The sequence below is a fragment of the Rhipicephalus microplus genome, chromosome 10, assembly GCF_043290135.1.
Source record: "Rhipicephalus microplus isolate Deutch F79 chromosome 10, USDA_Rmic, whole genome shotgun sequence".
Lineage (NCBI taxonomy): Eukaryota > Metazoa > Arthropoda > Arachnida > Ixodida > Ixodidae > Rhipicephalus > Rhipicephalus microplus.
Window position 1 is genome coordinate 32,472,044 of NC_134709.1, and position 21,384 is coordinate 32,493,427.

The window sequence follows — 21,384 nt, forward strand, 5'->3', positions numbered from 1 at the left end:
ATAGAGATTCTATGTTATAGCACAAGCAGCATCGCATCAGTAGAGCTCTATCTTCAGGACCTATCAAATAAAAATGTAAACAGTGCGTACTATGCAGATAATTATAAGTGGTGTGGAAGTGCCTAATGGCAATTTCTCTGATTTTTTTAGGCAGTGATGCACACGCAAAACTGCTCCCTAGCAATATTGTGCACTCGCTGGGTTGTGAAGGTTAGCACACAGATGCATCTGGCAAGAAACACTGGACACTGAAAACTCTGCTCCCCATAACTTATGCGATTCATTGGTAGAAAACGATAGAACGTATTTTTTCTGAACCTGGGAACCTTGCACCTTAAATGCATTGTCACATCATGCAGTTCGTATCTGGCAGCTTCCAAAGCTCACCGACTTCCTGCCCTCTGAATAACTGCTTTGGGACTTAATCCGTTAGCCTTGCGACACAGCATTCACACCCTCCTCAAATATAAAACAAATGATGCATGCGATCAACTTTCTCACTCACTCAGTTCACTAACACGAGTTTCACTATGTGCAGATGTATACCAAAAATTGACACCAAGTGCTAACTTCCACTGGAAATAGTGAGACGGTGCTCCATGCTAGCAGCTCTGCTTTTGCTTTTTCAAGCGGGGATGAAATGCCATCTCAGTTTTGAAGCCGCAATCCGCTGGCTTGGACGGGCATGCACTGAAGACTTCTTTTGCTTCTCTCAAAGCGAACAAGGCAGAACTAGTACTGCAGAAGTGCAATTGCCCACAGAACAAGTTCAGGCATCGTGGGTCACAACCCAGAATAAGAGGAGGGACAGAAAGTGCTGACAGACAATGCCAGATACACAGGCCTTGACAAGAAGAAAAAAAAGTTCGAAAAAATTCAAAAGTCAATTTGTCTTTAGACAAGACGTGAAATGGCCACTAAGTAGAGGGCGCCGCAGGGAGCACACCACTGTTCTTGGGCCACAGGTGTCACCATCCGCCAGCACAGGACACAACACTGTCGGGTTGCCAAAGGCCATCCGGAAAATGTTTGGCGCATCTCACTGTGCACAGCACTAGCGTTCACGCGGTCGTGTCACCCACTCTTGTTCCCATATACACAAAAAAAAAAAAAAAAACACATTGACTGACCAGATGATGTCGACGACCATAGATGGTACTTCAGTGCTTGAAAGTCCTAGCCTGCAGTCCCATAGTGCGGGGAGAGCGCAACCACGTGCAGACATTTTTGCCTAACATAATAAACAATGTCCAGAACAGAACAGTCTTCTTGGTGCACAGCACACAGAGTGGACGATGCAACATTCAGCAGTGCATGTAAGGAGGCGACTGCTGCTGTCTGCTAGTCTGCCGGCTCACTTGTTCAGTCCGATAGTGGCAGTGGCTCAGCAGATGGTTGATCTAAACATTCACAACGTGGTGCAGACGACGCGAGATGGCAACTGTTTCATCTTGTTCTTGTCAGAATAACGTTGAAGTGCACAGCCAGCAATGTGGTCAGTGGGACAGACCACCATAACGAGACCAGTGACGAGGCACTGTTCACAAGCTCCTCGTTCTTGGCTCTCGTTTCGTTTGGCAGCTTGTCTCGGTTTTCTGCAGAGAATCAGGGATGGCAAGTGTTAGGTTCGTAAGTGGCGATAAGTTAGATACAGTAATAACTCAATAAATTAAAACAATTGCAAGTGGTTGGAGAGATCGAAGTAAATATGGTGATATGGCTAGTACAGTCTAAATTTCTGCTCATGACGAAGTTCATAGTAACGAGCTCTCTCTTCCTGTAAAGTGCTACTTACTAAGTTAGAATAACCGTGTGATTGCCGACTACAAGGCAGCAGATATTGCAACAATTTTTTTATTACAAATCACTCATATTGGTGAACTTCAGCACATGCTTTCCAATTACTTTTAAACGAATTTACTAAGTTCGGAATATTTATTCGCCACAAATTCATTCACTCAATTCATGCTTTTTGTGGCACTATACTATAGGTAGCTTGGCTTATCCTATACCTGTACTTTTTTCATAGACTTGGTATGCTTGTTTGACTGTTCTGTGAGTGAATGTGCTATAAGGGCACATGTTATAGGCTTCTGGTGAATAATGCATTGCTGTTCATTAATACAAAACAAACAGTTGTATAAGTGTACCCATATGTGCCCTTGTCATGACGATAATCCATATTTGTGCTAAGTATGCCTTGGTTCGAAATTTAACAATAGACATAAGCTAATTGAGTGCGCATCTTTAAGTCTGTGTGATGCAAAACTTTTATGCAATGGTGAAACACTATAAAACTAATTGTGATGCCCAATTGTGTGTATTTTCATCCTGTGGAACACAATATCGCACAAGATGGCAATCTTTGATGCCCTGCAAAGCTGAAAGCCGTTACAACCACTCATGCCACAGTGCACAAACCCACCCTTCACATACCTATACTGAAGGATTATAGGAGTGGGCACACATTCAATGGCATGCACTGAGCAAACAATATATCAGGCAGCACTGCCATTTAATATAAGGCGAAGTGTCTATCTTGTCTATAACATTTCTTCCTGTACGTTCATCTGTTGCACCCAATGACATCACAAAAAAAAGGCCTTTCCCGGAACTTATATCTGAGAGATCTCTCAAGAAAATTCGACGTCCAGTCTTTCGAAACAAGCAGATACTGATCTCCAGAGTGATCAAAATTTGGATGACAATTCTGAAACATAGCTTTTGTTTGAAGTCTGTGTTTTACCATATGGTAACCACATGGTGTACCTCAAGAAAAAGATGCCTGAAAACAGTCCCGTCTGCAAAGCTCATGAACACACAAATTAAGAGAATTAAAGAATTGTGGGACATGTGCGCGTCAGGCTGCTAGTACATCATTAGATGACGGTAATACGAGCACCCACCGGCGGTCTTCTTGGAAGACTGCTTGCCGTCCGCCACGGGCACGTCGTATGTCTTGATGGGCCTGTGTGGCGGGGGTCGCGGCGGGAACACGGGCCACCGCCTCGGAGGGGGCAGCGGGGACTCCTCGGGCACAGCTGTGGGCGGTAGCCACGGGGCCCGGGGTCGCGCTGCGGGTCCGGCCGGCAGCACTGGGCGCGTCGCATTGGTCGCCCACGGCCGCCGCCGGTCCGACGACAGCTCGTCACGGGGAACCGAGGACGGCACAGCCGGAGGCAGTGCCGTGCTTGTGGTTGTCGATCGGGGCCGAGATGTGGTGCCTGCGGGGGAAGAACAGGCTTTTTATTGCGATAGCACTTACGTGGACACTATACACAGGTTTTCGCCGCGGTCGTCATGTGCCCTATAAAGTCCAAATTATAACATCTTTTCACGCATCGTATGTCCTACCTGCGATAAAAAGCGCGAGCGCTGACGACGAACGTGGCCCAAGCACTTTAAATCGCGCAGAGAGTGGGCGCGATAACATTTCGTTCGTCTAGTATCAATGCCGACTAAAGGTACGTGCACACTGGCGGGAAGCCTGCCGGGGCCACCGCGTCCCGCCCGTCGGGGCCTCTTCTCGGCAGCACGCTGTCCACATTGGCGCCCCGCGAGAAAAGCGAGGCAAAAACGGACATATGCAGAGGCGTGCGTGCCCACCTGCTAGTTGGCGGTGGTGGTTAGAAGAGGAGAAAGGCACCTCATTTCTGCAGCCCGGTCGGGTGCACGCGCTTGTTGCCGGCTTGCCTTCTCCGCGACAGAGGAGACAAGGCATGGGTGAGCAGGCGCCGCCGATGTGTGCAGGAAGGGAGGGAAGGGCAGGCGCTCATTGCTGGTTTGCTTGCGCGGGAGCCGGCGGAAGCGGCAAAAAATAGCCCAGCGAACGCTCGCGAGACGCCGTTCTTCTCTCTCCCGCCGAGCTTTTTTCTCCCCTAGTCTCCCGCAACATTTAGTTGTAAATAAATCAATACATGAAATGAAACTCACTCTTGCTGGGGTCGCAGCAGACCTTGAAGATGACCTTCATGTTGTGGGTGGCGCATCGGCCGCCGATGCGCTGGTGCAGACCCTCTTCGCTTCCCGTCGAGGTGGCTGCAGTCACAATATATAAATCGAGTCAGGGCAAGCTCAAATCATTTAACTGAACATTGAAGCGACTCACTAAGTCAGTTCAATACCTCTTCGAGACCTTTAACAACTCACTATAACATTTGTGGCGTCTTTCAGCCACATAACAATAATCGTGGTAGTCTACTGACCCAAAGGGCGCGGGATCGAAATACGGAGGCGGCGGCCGTTTTTCAATGGAGGTGAAATGCACAATGCCCGTGTATACTCTAGATGGCCCTCCCCTGCAGCGTCCCTCTATCGCATCATTGTTTTGGGATAATAAAAACGCCACCGGGAACAGCTCTTATTAATGTATCACCTCCACCAAATGTCAAGAGGCCTTCTAGCTAACCAAGTCATCAGGTGGTGGTGCCCAGCAGCGAGAAGTAACACATAGGATAGCACCTGTATAAGCAACCCATTGGCTTCTTCCACAGAATCCCCATCCCCACGGCCCATTGCTGTCCAGTACATCATCATCATCAGCATTATTATTATTATTATTATTATTATTATTATTATTACTATTATTATTATGATAGGGCACATTGCTTGTGTTTAAAAAAATCTGTAAACAGAGGTTGTGTGCCCCATTTCTATAGATTTTTTTCATGGCAGGCTTTCATCTTTCCTTCCAGTCTTTCTTTTTTTTCAGATTGCTTGCGTTTCCTACACGTTAAAGAAAATCACACCTTAAAGGTAGCCCCTCTAAGGGCCTAAACGCCTTCGGTATGACTGGCGTACTAATTTCACTCCCTTTAAAGTGGGAAACTGTTATACGAAATTGCATCAGGAAGGTGAGTTGGATACCTCCGGGCATAAACGAGCACATTTTGTTGTGCTCGTCCCGAGGAGGTTCCTCGTACACCGAGCGTATAGTGTTGGTTGGAAGGTACGAAGAGCGAAATAGAGGAGGACCACTCACAGATGAAGTAATAGTCCTGTCCGGGTCTGAACTCGAGCCCCCCCGGCTGGGGCGTGAAGGAGCGGAAGGTGATCGTGAAGTACATTAACTGGTGGGGTTTGTCGCAAACAGCGATTATGCGCGGCGTCGGGTTCGTGATGCGGCACGAATCGTACTCTTCCTTGGACACCTGCGACACCAGAAAGAGAGAGAGAGATTGTTACACGTTGACCAACCAGAAAGTAATCACCACCGCAACATACACACACGCTTGTGTTGAGCCACACAATTCACAAGCGAAAAAAAAAAAAAAGTGGTGAGTGTGCAAAACAAGCTTCCGGGCGACAATTTGTCATCGCGTCACACGGCCGCTCAAGGACACGATTCTTGAAAAAAAAAAAAAAACTGACGTTCAAGCAGTTGCGGTAACCGGAAGGCTCGTAGCACCTTACGTTGCACTTAATATGTGAATTAGGATCCCGAAGGCGGAGAAAGAAAGTTTTAAATGTAATGTTCTGAAGTGTCAACACTGTAATTTTTTATATCTGTAGAAGTCACATTTCCTTTATTTAGTTATTGACATTAGTTTAAACCGTACGAGCAGTGTTTTTTTCATATTTTAGTGATTACTTAGCTGAGAATTACGGTTTAAATTAAAGTATCGTCACAGGTACGACAGCAATTACTTCTTTTACGAAGGCTCGATAAGAGTTATACTGGCATCGAAAGAGCGCCTGTGGCGTCGCTCTTACCACATAGTATTTTGTTGTTTTAAGACGATGACCCCAGAACAAATTATCAGGAACGCGTTCATTTTTTCATGCTTGAAACACTTACACCTAACTATTCTGCATGTTGTTGGGTGAACAAACAGGTTGATATTGCCGGTGTGAGAAGCTTCCCGCAAACTAACAGTATCGCTAGGTTGTGGTATGTTCTCCTAAAGAATGAGGGAGCGCTCACGTTGTAAATGATGTACCGCTCGACGTCCTCCTCCTGGGTTCCCGTGCGGTAGACGGGGCAGATGATGTTCACCTGGTCGTACTCGAACGGGATGTTGCCCTTGTTCACGTCGATGATGTGGTCCGTGTTGTCAATACGGAAGCTGCAAGATAAAGATTGAAATAAACCACCCGTAGCATGCGTGCGGTACGACAAGAAGCGTGACATAAGAGTGCATAACTCGATTACTGGTTGGGCGAACTACATGAAATAGTTATTTGAGATAACAGGCAGCTCCTGCTCGTCAGAAATGCTTAGAGAAGCATAATACAGTACATAGCTGCGTAAGTCACAGTCACTATCTAAGCCAAAGTGATAACATAAAGCCACGTCTTTCAACTATACCGATGGCTACACAGTGACGTTGGGTGATTGCGAATAAAAAGGCCTATATTATTACTAATGTTTGTTATCCACTGTCGCCTCTCTATACTAATGTGTTTGGTATTGAGTTTAACAAAGATATGGTCAAGGTTACATACTACGGTATTTTAACAAGTTTCGTGTATTCGTCAGTGATTGGAAATTGTCAGCAACAGCAAGCAGCGTCTTCCTGTGAAGCGCCGTGCCAGAGAGGGTCAAGACTCCCTGACTAAACATTCTCGCAAATAGGGGAATGCGTCGTCGATATTGGCAAGCCCTCATTCGCCTCCTGACGCCCACCACATGTGCTCCAAGGACGGCCAGGAACGCGCCTCTTTAATTAAAGTCGTAACTTCACCAGGCTCCCTACGACCTTCAGCTGCTGGCGAACATTTACACGGCGCGGCCAATGGGAGAACTTGTCCTTGCACCCCTCTCGCTATCTACCATCTCTTTTTCTTCCACTTGATCTTCTCCTTACGAGCAATAAGGTCTGGCAGCACACACACACACACACACACACACACACACACACACACACACACACACACACACACACACACACACACACACACACACACACACACACACACACACACACACACACACACACACACACACACACACACACACACACACACACACACACACACACACACACAATGCGCACACACGGTGGGCATAAAGAAGTCACAGTTTCGCCGCAAGGGCGAAGAAATGAATGCGATGGCAACAACTTTACATGAAACGCTGAGAACAGTTAGCAAATTGAAACGTGCAGCGCGCTACTCACGCACAAATGGCGCACGAAAACAATACAGACTAGACGAGAGCTAACAACGTTTACAGCTCGACGCTTAACGCGCTGTGTAAAGAAAACGACGCACGAAACGTAATCAGAGGTACATATATGAGTGCGAACTTACGAAAGTCCCAGTTGTTACTTCGGTGTGTTTGAAAATCGCGCTCTTTCGTAAAACGGGGCCTGCCCAGCGAGCAAAGTGATCTTTGTGCGCCCGGCAACTAAACGCTTTCTTTTCGGTGAAATGCCAAGGCACACGATTCTCCCCACCGAAGGATAAGCGCGCGCACACAAGCACAACCCCCCCCCCCTCCCGCCACCATGCGGGGGGCAAAGTACGCATGGGGGATAAACAAGCGTTGACGCATCGCGACGAGCTGGGCGCCGAGCGCGGCCGGCTTTTTTTTTTTTTGCTTGTTTCTTGAGTTTCCACATAGATACCTCTACATATACGGTGCATGACGGCGGCGGCAAAAACCTGCCAAGACTGTCCATATAATTGCTATTGCAATAAACGAAACCTGGACATATAGCAGGCGAACACTTTTAAGACTGGAGCGCCCACGAGTGTTATCAAGGAAGGAACTAGATGGTAGAACGGAAGTGTATTTTACCTCCTCTAACTCCACCAATATCATTTGCCTACTTCACTAGCGGCACACTCGTGCGTACTTGCGAAAGCACACTTCGTCTCGTAAAGTGCGGGCTGCATCGCTTCGTATGGTATGGTACTTCGTAAGTCCAAGTCTAGACACTTGGTCCGGTATACGCTACATCCTTTCTCGTCGTTTAGAGATGACGTAAAGAAAAAAAAAAGACGTAGTTAGCGTTGATCGGTCGGGCCGGACACAGATCTGAATGTCACAATCGGTGTTCGCAATCTGGACAGGATTTAGCACAGGAAGCGGTCACTGGTTCGCGCATCGGTTTCAACGAGACTCCCCCGGAGTGTATAGAAAACATGCGCATGCTTCACTTCTTACGCTTCCACGTGCAGTATCAAGCAAGGACGTGTATCCTCGTTCCTGCTCAGTGTACTGTGATCGATTACGCCGATAGAGCTTCGAACAAAGTAGACCACCTGTGTCTTCTACTTGATAACGAACGTATTCGGTTTCCATGTTTGTACGAAAGAATGCAAACCTCTCTACAGTATCTCAGGACAAAAATGCGCATTGTCTTTTTCGTCTCTATCAATGCACGTTTGTCGGTTGGAGTCTAGCTGTCATGCTTGTAGCAACGCCTCAAAAATGAGACCAACAATGTATGTATGTATGTATGTATGTATGTATGTATGTATGTATGTATGTATGTATGTATGTATGTATGTATGTATGTATGTATGTATGTATGTATGTATGTATGTATGTACGTACGTACGTATGTACGTATGTATGTATGTATGCATGTATGTATGTACATACGTACGTACGTACGTATGTTCAGAATATGGCATAGCGTTTTTAGATTCCGAAATGACGTAACACTTCCAAATACGCAGTAGGGTGTCACCCTAATTATTTATAAGGCGCGAGCAGCTAAAGTACCTCGTGGGGGCGATGGCGAAAGCAGGCAGAGAAGGGGAGTGGGGGAGAGAGGCTGGGATTATAGTTAAATGCACATCCTCCATTCCTTCCAGCAAATGACGGTGAAACATACGAAATCCATAAATAAAGTCCCTCGTCTTCTCTCTCTTCAGAATGGAGCTCGCATTGCATTCCCAAATCCCTCGGCGGTCCTGGCGTCAGTCTGTTGTTTCATCAGTCTCTCAGAAAAAAAAAAAGGAGTGTTTAGCGCTCCCGCGAGAGCGCGGAAGAACTGCCTTTGACCCGCGCGCCACCCAAGCACGTGTGTGGAACCTCGTAATTAGTTCCGACTTACATAAACAAGCTGTCACAATGACATCAATTCGTCAAGACAGCGCTGTAAAAAAGGGTGTTCAAACCAAGCTCCGATGTATAGAGCTTAGAAAGGGGCACGCAATAAAGCTACGTAACATGGTAAAGAGAATATAAATTACGCCACAAATTCGCTAGAGTCTGTTATCAATGCCAGTGCGCGAACTTCCGTGATGAATGGTAACACACTCATATACGTCATTTCACGCACGTCTTATTCCCCAAGTTATTCGTCGTGTGTCCGTCATTTATTTATATATCGTTCGTTCTTTATTCACATATATTCTGTTCGATTCCTATATTTCCGATTCACCTTGTCACACCTGATGAGAAGCCCATCACACGGGAAGAAAGCGTCTCACATAAACCCGACACGCATATCTGGAGAGAAATATTGCGTGCAACACGATAAATGAAAAAAAAAAGTTCACTTTCTCATCTAAAAGCATACCTAATAATTTGCTGAACTCTGAAACTAGTCAAGATCAGTTCTGGCATCCTAGACACATCTCACCGACTATTACCAAAGTAACGCATTGGATATCCCGTTTCGTAGCCTAATACGAGGCTGCGGGCTCGACTCCCGGTCTCGACAGCCACGTTCTTATTGGGGCAGAAGGCTAAAATCTTCTTCTGTCCGAGGACACAAGGAAGCCCCGGATGGCCGTTATTCATGTACAGCCCCGGCACCAGAATTTCTCAAAGCCGCTATATTTGCCTAGGTACGTCAGAACGGGTCAACTAACCTTATTGACATCAATTTCCGTAGTTTTATTTATTTTTGATACTGCCAGTCTCATACGAGACCAAAGCAGAAAGGTATCGGTTTTCGGATACACAATACAGTTTTCAGTTTCACATTTGTAGAGCGGCATATTTGTCAGAACGTTTAAGAGTGGCTGGAGTCAGAAATGCCTGAAGGGACCTCGAGGCCTTTATTAACGCGAATAACGCTACACCACTTAATTTGCGGTTAAGATCTCGCTACCTGCCAGCGTCATGAGAGGCTTGCAGCCACATTAGTTTTCGAGCTGGATGCCTGGACTAACAAAGATGGAAATGTCAAGGATGAAAAATGATGTGGACAATGGAAAAGAATCCGCTGGCTCGAGAACGCGAGATAGAGAGAGAGAGAAAAGGTAAAAGAAAGCTAGGAACTCAAACAACGGCGAACAAGGGCTTCCGGGCGAGAACAGGAATCTCGGCCAATGATAAATGAAGCTCATGAAGCGAACCACTCTGAGACAGAGTTCACACCGAGAAACAAAAAAAGGAAGGAAAAAAAAATGAAAGAGTGAAATGCACGGCAGTCGGCTCTCTTCCCCCCGGAAACCACCGGCTTCACCGCCTGTCATCTACGACGGAAAAAGTTGGACGCGGAGCCGAGAAAGCAGCGAGCAGCAGCACGTTCTCGGAGCAACCGCAACCGCTAAGAACAAGAAGGGTAAGAAAGAAAGGGGAGTGGCGCTGTCTTCGTACAGCAGACCATTCTTCTTTTTTCAATTTTATTCACCGTCATTTAAGGAGAGGAAGACGGACGAGGCCTTTGGGAACGAAGAGTGCAACCACAAGACGGCCATAAAAAAAAGCCCGGATGAATATTAGATTAAGGCGAAGAAGCTGGAAGGGCAAGCTAATCCACACCGCAAAAGAAAAGATAGAGAAAAAGAGAGGGCGAGAGAGAGAACAGAGCATAAAATGATGCGACAGAGAGGAGCCCATATGTGGGGCAGACAATAGAACACACACACACACACAAAAAAAAGCTTCGTGCAACGCATGCTTAATAGAAGGGTGGGAAAGCAATGTTTCAAATACATATATATAATGCGTGAAGCGTAAAAGAAGGGCAGTAAGGCGCTGAAAGAGTGAAGAAATGAGAAAAATGCACCAACGTCGACGTTAACGCCGAGGCGCTGCGCTATACTGTGACCACGAAAGCCTGTGTACGCAAGCAAAAGCGAATATGAGTCCAGCGCCAAAGACGTAGCAAAAAAAAAAGAGGGGGGGGGGGAGCGGAACAGTTTTGGTAACACTCGGAATGTGTTAAAAGAAATAACTTGCATAAAGGCTTCAAAGAAATTGGTGTAAATGAAGGGTGTAACACACCCCAAAGCACCCACCTCATCGAAACACCTACGTATAAGGTGTAAGAGCCTCCAAAGCCCCACGTACCTTACGGGTTAAAGTAAATTTGTACTTTCTAGGGAAGAACGCGAGAGTGAGAGGAGCAGCACTAACGCGAAAGAGCGGAGGTAAACGTTGGCGCGCCCGGAACATGGCCGGGGCAGAAATTTGAAAATATAATAATAAACAAAGAAAAAAACACAAAATGTCGACGGTCTGCCATGAAAATTTAAACAGCTGTGTGTATGTCCATCCATTGACAAAATACAAAGTGGTCGAGAATGTAAGACAAAGAAAGTTGGCAAAGCTAGAATTGAAAATAAGGCAAGTAAAGCTCGAAAAATGAATTTTAAAAATTGATAACATAAGCGGCGCACTCGAGCACCGGACGGCACGGCAGCCTTTTCCAGCACTACGCCTTCTTTTGACTCCTTTTGTACCCTTTTTATTTTATTTTTTTCAGCAAGGGGCGAGCAATGTACTAGCGACACAAGAAACGGGGCGTTAGAAGAAAGAAAGAAATGAAGAAAGAAAGACGAACAAAAATAATTGGACGAATAACGAAATGGTCACGTTAGTGAGAAATTTTTTCGGCCTCTCACGCACGGCTAAAGGCTACCTAACGTCACGTCGGCTCTTCGCGACTTTCAACTTCACCGCCACTTTTGTTCAAATTTCGCATTTTTCTTCAGAAAGCAACTTGACCCACACCCCCTCTCTTTTTTCTCTTCTTCGTTTTCCTTTCGACGGTTTTGCATTTCACTCCGCATTTATCGCGAGTCCCCGAGTAACTTTCCCCGTTAAACGGGCTAACATAGATTTTTTGTTTGCTTTTTGTTTATCACATTCTTTCAGCCTCTTAGCTCTCATTAAAAAAGAACTTCTAAAAGATTAACAATAAACAATAAAAAAAGAACGACAGGGGGCGGGAAGTGGGAAGAGGGGCACCGATGGACGAGCGCGTTCAAATATTCACGGCTTTCATCTTGAAAAGTGGACGGAGCAACTAAGGCGTTCACGGGGCAGTACCGGACGGCTTCGAGCGAAGCAGGCGAGGGTGTGATGTCCCTACGGTTTGGCTTGGCTGAAACAAAAGCTGCCGGTTAAAAGCAGGAAAAGAATAAAAAAAAACCCTTAGAAGGGGACGATACCTTGCCGCCTTCTCGACGCGCGCGCCCTAAGCGAGAGAAGCGAAGGACGGAGGGTACTACGATAATGGGAAGAAGCCAGAGCGACAGAGGGCGCTACGAGCGCAACGACGGCGAAAGTCCACTCACTCTACGAAGGTCTTAAGTGAAAAAAGCGGACCCTCCAGATAAAGTGACGGGAGGACCAGCACCCGAACGTTTTAGTCTCAGTAGTGGAAGAAAAACGAGAAGGAAGAAAAATGCTACGTGACAAACGCACATTCGACCACCGCGGTTCCCTATGAGTTATAGCGTAGCACCACGGGAATCCAACCCAAGAGGGCACGGGTTCAATTTTGCGTACTCTTGCTATCCTATACGTAGGTCATACTTACATATATGCGCATTTTGAAGTAACCAGTGTGGTCAAATTTAATCCGGAGAGAGAGAGAGAGAGAGAGAGAGAGAGAGAGAGAGAGAGAGAGAGAGAGAGAGAGATAAATAGAGAGAAAAGGCAGGGAGGTTAACCAAGCTTGGCTCGGCTGGCTACCCTACACTTGGGGTGGGGGAAAAGGAGAATAATAGAACGGAAAGAGACAGAAAAGAAGAGGAGTAAGAAAGAGAAGCATAAATAGTCAGCTCGAGACTACACAGCACGGCCTCGCACAGTTCTTTCACACGCGGTCGTGAAGTTTGGTGGTCCTTAAAAAGTACAAGAGGGCTTTCGTGGCTTTGCGCGTATGGGAAGCCGTCGGCCAAGGTCCCAGGATCTTCTCTTCTGTAAGCGGCCGTGAATCCAGCTGACAGAGCTTGGCTTCCATAATACGTCGTTCGGTCTGGTATGCTGCGCAATGACATAGAATGTGCTCAAGCGTTTCCTCGCAGGCGCAGATGTTGCATGCCGAAGTGCTCGCCATTCCAAGGAGACGAGAGTACGAATTCGTAAATGCCACGCCCAACCTCATGCGACATCCGGGGACAGTGCCCACCATAGCGGGCTTAGCAAACAAAGCGCGTCGAAGCCAACGTCAGATCTGACTGTCAGACCTTAAAATATTGAACAAATACTCGGGACGGTTTGAGTTAAACAGGCCATAACTATGTTTAAGAGTTAACAGGCATTGCACAGGTAACACAGGTACTTGAGACTTCGAGTTTGAGGGCGTGGAACCAACACCTACGCATTCGTTTCACCGACAGGTGTTTCGGACTCGCGCATTTCGCTTAACCTCAAATATCTCGCGCGGCATTCAAATGCGCGCTACCTCCCAGCGTAGATTTCTCAGTAAACGAATACTGCGGTGCGCGATAAGTGGCAACAGGACAAAATGCTCTTAAAAAGGAAGCTTACCTATGCCTTTCGCGCCTACCGAGCACTACAAGAATAGTATTGCGTCCGCAAGCAACATTGCCGAATATTTCCTTCAGACTATTTGCCGGCCCAGATACCTTTATTAAAGAAAAACCGGCAGCAAATCGGACGGCGCGTTGGCGGTGCCTCGATACGGAAAGCCCCAATACACAGACGGATTGCGTCAGCGTTCGAATGTTCACCCTGAACACGGAAAGCGGGTTTCGCCGCATCACGAGTCCTAATGAGGAAAAGCCCGCTTCTCAGCGAGTCTAGCGGGGCCGACGTATTAGAACGCCGACGCAGCTAGAGAGATGATGTTGGGTGGGCAGGCCGGCGACGCAGCTCAGGCACTGCGAGGCACAAAATAACTCGCCTCGAACCAATGTTGCTAGATTACTTTCGCTCGTAGCGGCAAGTGCCGTCGTCCGGAATTTCATTTCGCTCCCAGAAGGAGCGTCAGAGGCTAACTGTGGAAGCTCGATGGCGTTATGAAGATGCGAGAGGCGGCAAAGCAAAAGAAAACAAGCGCGCAGAGCAAGTTTTCGGCACGTTTCGGCCAGTACGCAGTAAGACTACTGGAGAAAGAGCCAACGCACCAGGATCCCGAGTTGCGTAACAGGTGCGATGCCGCGAATTAACAAAATAAATAAGTAAACCTTATCGAATTAACAAAATAAATAAGTAAACCTTATACGAAAACTCATAGCAGACGACGCCGAAACGAGCAGACGGAACACGCGAAAACGCGTACAAGCGTTCCGCTTCGTCTGCGCAGCAACCTCCACGGAGAGTAGCAGTGGCAATCCGCCAGCGCCATGTTGATAAATGAATTGCGCCCGCGAAGTGGCAACTCCGAGAGAAAACGGGAAGTTTCGACACGATTCCACGAAACACGACTGCGTTAACACACGCTAATGCACGGGGTTCCGGGGTTCTTTCAAAGTAAGGATGACCTAACCCCAACTCTGCTCCTTCCAGTCTTTTTTTTTTTTTTTTCAGCAGCAGCGCTTTATGTCTGTTTGATGGCGTTGCGTAGGTCCAGAGGAATTGCGTAAAAGCAAGCGAGCTTTGTAGCTGCCCACGTTGTTGGAAAGAGGCCTTGCAACATGAAACCGAACTTTCGTAATAAGCGTCAAAAAAAAAAAAATCCTAGGCACGTAGGAACCTAAACCACTATTCTGAATCAGGATCCGGCAAAAGGCGATGACATTTCTGCACAAACACAATTTCCCAAGGCAGCGTGGCATACGCGATAGTTGTCGTACGACTAAATGTTCTAAGTGCACTTCTTGGGGCGTGTAGGAACATAAAATCGGCAAATGCCACGTAATTGACGTTCTCCCTTATTTGTTTCCACTTCTTTTCCTACCGTACCCGACCCCCCTATGTAATACCTTTGGGTAGCCTTATAAAAAATGAATAAATAAATAAATAAATAAATTCGTAGTTACGCGGTTCTCCTACCGTTAGCATGCATGTGATTTAAGCTCCGAAAATAAAAACCGACGCGAGCATTAGGGTCTCAAATCACTTTTGCACACGTGCACAAGTGCACTAGCGTGTGTAAATTTCATCAACTCGTTTTGCAAACCCAACACTTAACAGGAAATTCATACGAATTTCGCAAGAAAAAGAAAGATTCTCGGTAAAAAAAAATGCTTCCTGGTCCGGGATTCAAACCCGGGACCAGCAACTTTCCGGGCATTCGCTCTACCGACTAGGCTAAACTGGAGGATAGGAGAGCGCAGAGCGAGGACGAAATAATATGTTGCCATGATTTCAAACATAACATGATCATAATATCCCAATAACATGGTGATGGTAACATGATCATGAGGCCCATCACAATTAAGTGTAGCTCGCGCAACCCACCACTCCACATTCGCTCTTTTATTTTACTTGTGTACTCAAAGCCACGCAAGTGGAACAGTGAATCGAGATGGGAAATCTAGACAAGGTGACAGGAGACTACAGCCACGACGAACTTTGTAGACACTCTAGAGGTCCCAAGATACAGGCTAGTCGCGGTGTTGATCAATTTACACGCCACCCGTAGTAGGGGCGGGACATCTCAAACTCTGGCAAGGACGAGAAAAAAAAAGAAAACAAGAAAAGAAGAACTCCTGGAACGAAGCTTTAGCGGGAAGCGATGGAACGAGATTAAGCCGCAAGCAGGGCGTCGTCCTACATCTGACATCGCAAGTAATTGCTTGCCCCGGAGGCAGGCAAACAAGACGACGACGTCGACGAACGCTATAGGACTTAACGCGGGCGCGACGCTGATCATGCTTCGGCAAACACGAGAGAGACAACACAGCATCGCCCATCTACGCGATTTCGCAAGGCGCGCGTGAAGCTGGGAAGGCTTGCCAAATTTGCCACGAACAAGCGAAGCGAAATCGATCGAGCCGAGGAAAAGACAAATTTTTGGTTGCGCAGTACGTAGCAGCAAATAAAAACGAGCACACCCACCGTGCAAGCCCAGAGCAGAAGCGTGTGCGTGGGGTGGGGGGCGGAAAGAAACTAACATTGTGTCTACTTGCTAAGTAATACGCCACCACGGCATGCTCGTCAGTCTTGTATATTGTTTGCCCCTCTGCGCCAAACTTGAAGGCTGAGACTCGACGAAAAAGAAGGAGCAAAAGCGGGTACTCTGCTACGCTGAGGGAGAAGTAGCGTGCAGCGTAGGAAAGAGTTATGGACCACGAAAAAAAAAAAAACTGGCAATATAGTTCGGAAAAGAAACCAAGACATTCTGAATACTGAACCGACAAGCCATCCCAATAAGCGAGACCAAAGTTTGCTTTGAAACGAAACGATACACAGCAATGCCTGGTGTTTTTTTCGGATTAGAAGATCAACGGGAAAAGCCGTCAATAACGTCGGCCTTTATAGCAAATTATTAATTTTCCCCCATAAGGCGACTTATGAAAAGAGAATCTTACACGTTGCAGTTTTAATAATGCTGTTCCGACAAATCGACGATTATGGGTTTGTAGTGCTTAGCATATCGATTCAGAACGAATTAACACAAGCTTTGGAAAACACAAGATAACATATAGAACTTTCAAAGAAAAAGAATTTCTTAGTACAGTAGGAGACAGTCACCTATAACTTCAGAGAAGAACCCATACAACAACCGTTGTTTTTGATCTATCGACTTACGAAGTTTCGATACAAAACTAATCTCACAGTTAGTAATCTCATACGAGAACGAACCTCATTCACGTGCCCAGCGAAACGCAACCACTGACAGCGATAATCTTGACGTCACTTCCGTGACATCAAACCCAATGTTTAGTCCCGTATCTGATTCTTTACAGATACCCGTGAACTCTCTTCCGCGAACATCGTTCTCTTTCGTTGGAGAGTGATGGAACCGAAAAGAAAGTTATCGTGTCTCCTTAAAAGGGAGTCGTACACAAGGCAGGAGAGTAACAAAAACTAGTAACAAATACTCTTTTCCTTAGAGTGAACGGGACGGAAACACAGCGTCCACAAAAAAAAAAAAAAGGGAGCCCCCCCCCCCCCCCCCCCGAAGCTACGCCTTCGCTGCACCAGTCTTACGAGACAAGAGCTCGACCATTACGCTACATTTCTTATCATCTCTCTCGGATTTCTTGCGCGTCTTGCCGGAAGCATCTTCCGCAAGCGAGAAAATATTGGTGCCCCGAGGCGACCAATCAAAACACACACACACCGTATCTTCCTCTCTTCCCGCCACGCAGGCGACATCGGCGTTTATTTTTGGCTGGTACGACTTATCTGCTCTTTTTTTTTTCTGTCATCGACACTCCTTCTTCGCTGGAGCATTGGTTAGTGTTTATTCCTTTCCTGACCAGACTGAACGCGTTGACTAACGAAACAGAAACACAGGAGGGCAACTTATCAGACTGCGTCGCAATTACCCACGCTACCAAAGCAATTTATCTCAGTATGCCGTCGGATATATGTACGATCCAGTAAACACTGTGTGCAAGTGTGACGAATGTGCCTGGGCACGTGTATTTAATCAAGCGGGTTAGTGTATTTCGTGAATCGAACATACGAGCAGGATTTTTAATTTGGTGTTTTCGACACCACTCCGGTGCTGCTGCAGTGTCAAACTCGAAGACGACGAACAACACGCTTTACCCCTTTTTCGGAGCTTGCTCCTTGTGCTTGAGCCTTGTTCGTACATCCCTCCGTAGAAGCCACGCTTCCTCTCAAGCAAATGACAGGGTCAGAATGGAAAGCGATGAGCGCGTCTCTCTTCCTGCATGAGAGGGCACCCTGGGCAAGCAACGCTATGCTAGCAACATAGGCTGCGACGCGAGAACCAACCGACGCGACTGGCATCCGTCGACACAGGGCGCTAGCGACTTCCAGTCAAACCCACCGATTTTCGCAAGTAAAGGGTGGGAGCGTGGGTAGGGGGGGGGAGGCTTTGCAACAAACCTTCGCAGCAATAATAATAATAATAATAATAATAATAATAATAATAATAATAATAATAATAATAATTGATGGGGTTTAGCGGCCTAAAACCTTGGCTGCCCATGATAGGTCACGTCTTTGTATGATGGTCGAGTGGATGTACGGAGGACTCAAGGTTTACCATCCCTTCGTGGATATGGCGTCATTTTTTTTTCTTTTTTTCAAAGCTGAAAGCGCCATCTGTTGTAAGTGAAGCGAGCATGCATCACTTACATCCACGGCTGTAAGGTGTCGGGAATTTTCGAAAGGACTAAATAAACGGTGCGCAAGCATCTCTACTCAATGTATCGACAATCGCTTTTAAAATTCTGCCAAGTGTATGCCGGCTACACAAAGTCACTACACCGACGGTGGCGAGACATTCTAACTGTAAACAAGCCAGCGCAAAATATTCAGGTATACAAGTCAATACTTGTCATACACCACGTATTGAAAACATCACGTCCTGATCCCGACTACCACGTTTACCGGGAGTCAACGCCGCTTGAACGGAAGTCGGTACGAGACATTGCACAATGCCAGACACCGGAGCCCAAGAAGCGCAAGACAGGAACAGCGAAAGGCAAAAGCACGTGTCAGCTGTCAAGGAGTTTCGTCGATGAAAACAGGAAGTCCAAACCCCCGTCTCTCTCTCCTTCGGCACGCAGCCAGCGGCGAGACATACCCAATATCGCTATTACGCCGAAGAAGAACACAAGCGCTCGTAACTTGAACAGAAAAAAGCAAAAAAAAAAAAACACAGAACACTCCGTGACATATAGGCGAACACGAGAACGTGCCGCTGAAACAGAAAGCGAAGAATGACAGGCCCCAGAAAACGCCAACCGGAAATCGCAAATGTCCTCGCGAAAGACAGGCCCTCAACGCCGCCGAACGTTCCGAATCCAATCGGAATCGGCTGCAAACGGAACAACGCGAACACGAACCCTACGGGGGAAACGCGGAAACGCGAGCTATAGCTAACACGCGCAGTCGAATTGCGACGCTCTTTCAAAACTTTTGCAACCAAACCAGCCCCACGGAGCAACACGACAATCATAACTGCATCGATAAAAAAAGAAGAGGGAAGCAAACAACTGGGAGTTTCTCGCTGTCTGCACGGGAGATTAAATTTGCCACATTTTTCGTGGCCTGCCAGCGCTGTTGCCGAAGACGAGGCTATGTAAGCCTGTATGCGAAAGCGGGAATGCAATACATCAAAAACACGCTTGCATATTGACATGTCGGGATGTAAAATAAAGGGCGCGTCGTGGCCGACGGTTCGATTCGGTCGGGGTGAGCGGCCTTTTCAAATCTGTACTAGTATGAAAACTTGAATAATATACATATGTAGCGAAAGCGTGGCTGTCATTCTAGGAAGCTGGTGTAAAAACTAAATATTCAGGCAGTACAGTAAAAAAGGATAAGCAGAAACAGTTCAGGGATCGAAATTCAATAGAAGCTAACGCCGTATGACAAAGATAACAACGAGTTCAAAACACGGCGCTTCTTTTTCTGTCAGAAACCTGAAGGATGGTATTCGAAGTTACGTTGTAAGACAGCAAATAACCTGAACGTCATCGTCTCTGGGCCTTTTATTATCTTCTTTACGCCGAGAGAAACAAAAGACATTCACTTTCAAACTTATAATAACCTGTCTAAAATTACTCGTAACATTGCGCTCGAATAATTCATGAAGGAACCTGAAAAAAACAAACCGCAATGCTCTTCACTATAAAAGGTGCATGTTGAATGCGGGAGTTTTATGTTACCATAGGTAAACCGGATGAACGAGATTCTCTCGCACATATTACTGTTCCGACTCGATCAGAAGAACTAATTCTACAGCACCACAAGACTTGAACACGTTGATGCGCGTCTTGCGATCCAGTGTGAACGGTGAAGAAAAGTGATTTTAAATGAAAAGAGAAAAGTGAGCCCCGTAACTGTTTCTTCGGGGGTGGACACCTCAACAGTAGCTCACGAGGGATGGAGGTAGAGAAGGAATTAAAAGAATAGGTAATTAGATAGAGAAAGAGAGAGGAAGGAGAGAGCGAGGCGCAGGGACAGCGAACGACGGAAGTAAGGAGAATACAGGAAATATCGACAAGGTTGCAGGAGTCCGAGGACAGGGCACCACTGGCGAAGGCTCTTGTCGGCGTCAGGAGATGGCGTAGAGCAAGTCCAGTAGGCCAGAGCTACGCTGTCGTCGAAGATTAGTGTCAGGAGATGGCGCAGGGCGAGCCCAGTCGGCCAGAGCTGCACTGTCGTCGGAGATCGCGAGGGCACAACCGGTCGGCACGGAATCCAGCGAGCGAGTCGTCCCAGTGTGAACGACTCTAATATGAACGGCTCTATAATGAAACGGTCGCCCTATAGTTTTTTAAGAGCGCGTATAGCTTTCATGCGCCTGTTCGTTGGTTTCGCGTCTTACGTTGTAATTTCGCGCCCGGTATGGCTCCCGCCGCGAGCGAACGAATGACACAAATGAAGAGGAAAAACGGCGAACGAATAGCGCGATTCGCGGAACGCAGAGAGCGCGTACAGTTCGAGCTTCCAGTTCACTGTAGTTCTATAATACGTTCTAGCATGGGAGCTGCACCCCGTCCTTCTCCCCCCCTTTCCTCCTCCTCCTCCTTTCACTCCCCCTTCTCCATCCCCATCGCGGAGCCATGGTGACTTCCTTGAGAAAGACAGTAACGACTCCACGCTTATTTCTTCATTTTTTCCCCCTTCAAGAGCCTCTACGCGGTAGCTCACGGCACTACGACTTCCAGTGAGGTCACGTGCGTCCGACCCCTTCCACCGCTGCAAGTGCGACCCCCTTGCACTTTCACTCATTCAATCCTAATTGTCTTCCTCCTTCCGAGGCCCAGTTGGCAGAACTTAGCGCGTGGGCGCAGTGTGGACCAAACCAGCGAAAGTGTTTCGTCCGCCTTTGCTGCTGGATATATAGCAAACCGATTCTCTCCCTTACACCCTTTTACCTCACTTTCATCTATCTATCTATCTATCTATCTATCTATCTATCTATCTATCTATCTATCTATCTATCTATCTATCTATCTATCTATCTATCTATCTATCTATCTATCTATCTATCTATCTATCTATCTATCTATCTATCTATCTATCTATCTATCTATCTATCTATCTATCTATCTATCTATCTATCTATCTATCTATCTATCTATCCTGTCTGTCTGTCTGTCTGTCTGTCTGTATGTCTGTACCTAATCTAACGAACATATACTGCGCATAACCATACACCGTGTATTTATCGTGCCATTGCAGAG

The 21,384-nt window shown here is 46.8% G+C and overlaps 1 protein-coding gene across 1 annotated transcript in view; it reads right to left on the minus strand.

The window, feature by feature from the left end:
- Positions 1 to 1,179: 1,179 nt before the first annotated feature.
- Positions 1,180 to 21,384, minus strand: part of Ephrin (ephrin) — a 278,014-nt gene continuing 257,809 nt past the window's right edge. Inside the window, exons 2-6 of the mRNA XM_037432296.2 lie at positions 5,924 to 6,065; positions 4,982 to 5,150; positions 3,934 to 4,038; positions 2,907 to 3,224; positions 1,180 to 1,595 (exon numbers count right to left, since the gene is read on the minus strand). Coding sequence (XP_037288193.1) covers positions 1,447 to 1,595; positions 2,907 to 3,224; positions 3,934 to 4,038; positions 4,982 to 5,150; positions 5,924 to 6,065 — 883 coding nt within the window. The 3' untranslated portion in view covers positions 1,180 to 1,446. The remainder of the gene's footprint in view (positions 1,596 to 2,906; positions 3,225 to 3,933; positions 4,039 to 4,981; positions 5,151 to 5,923; positions 6,066 to 21,384) is intronic.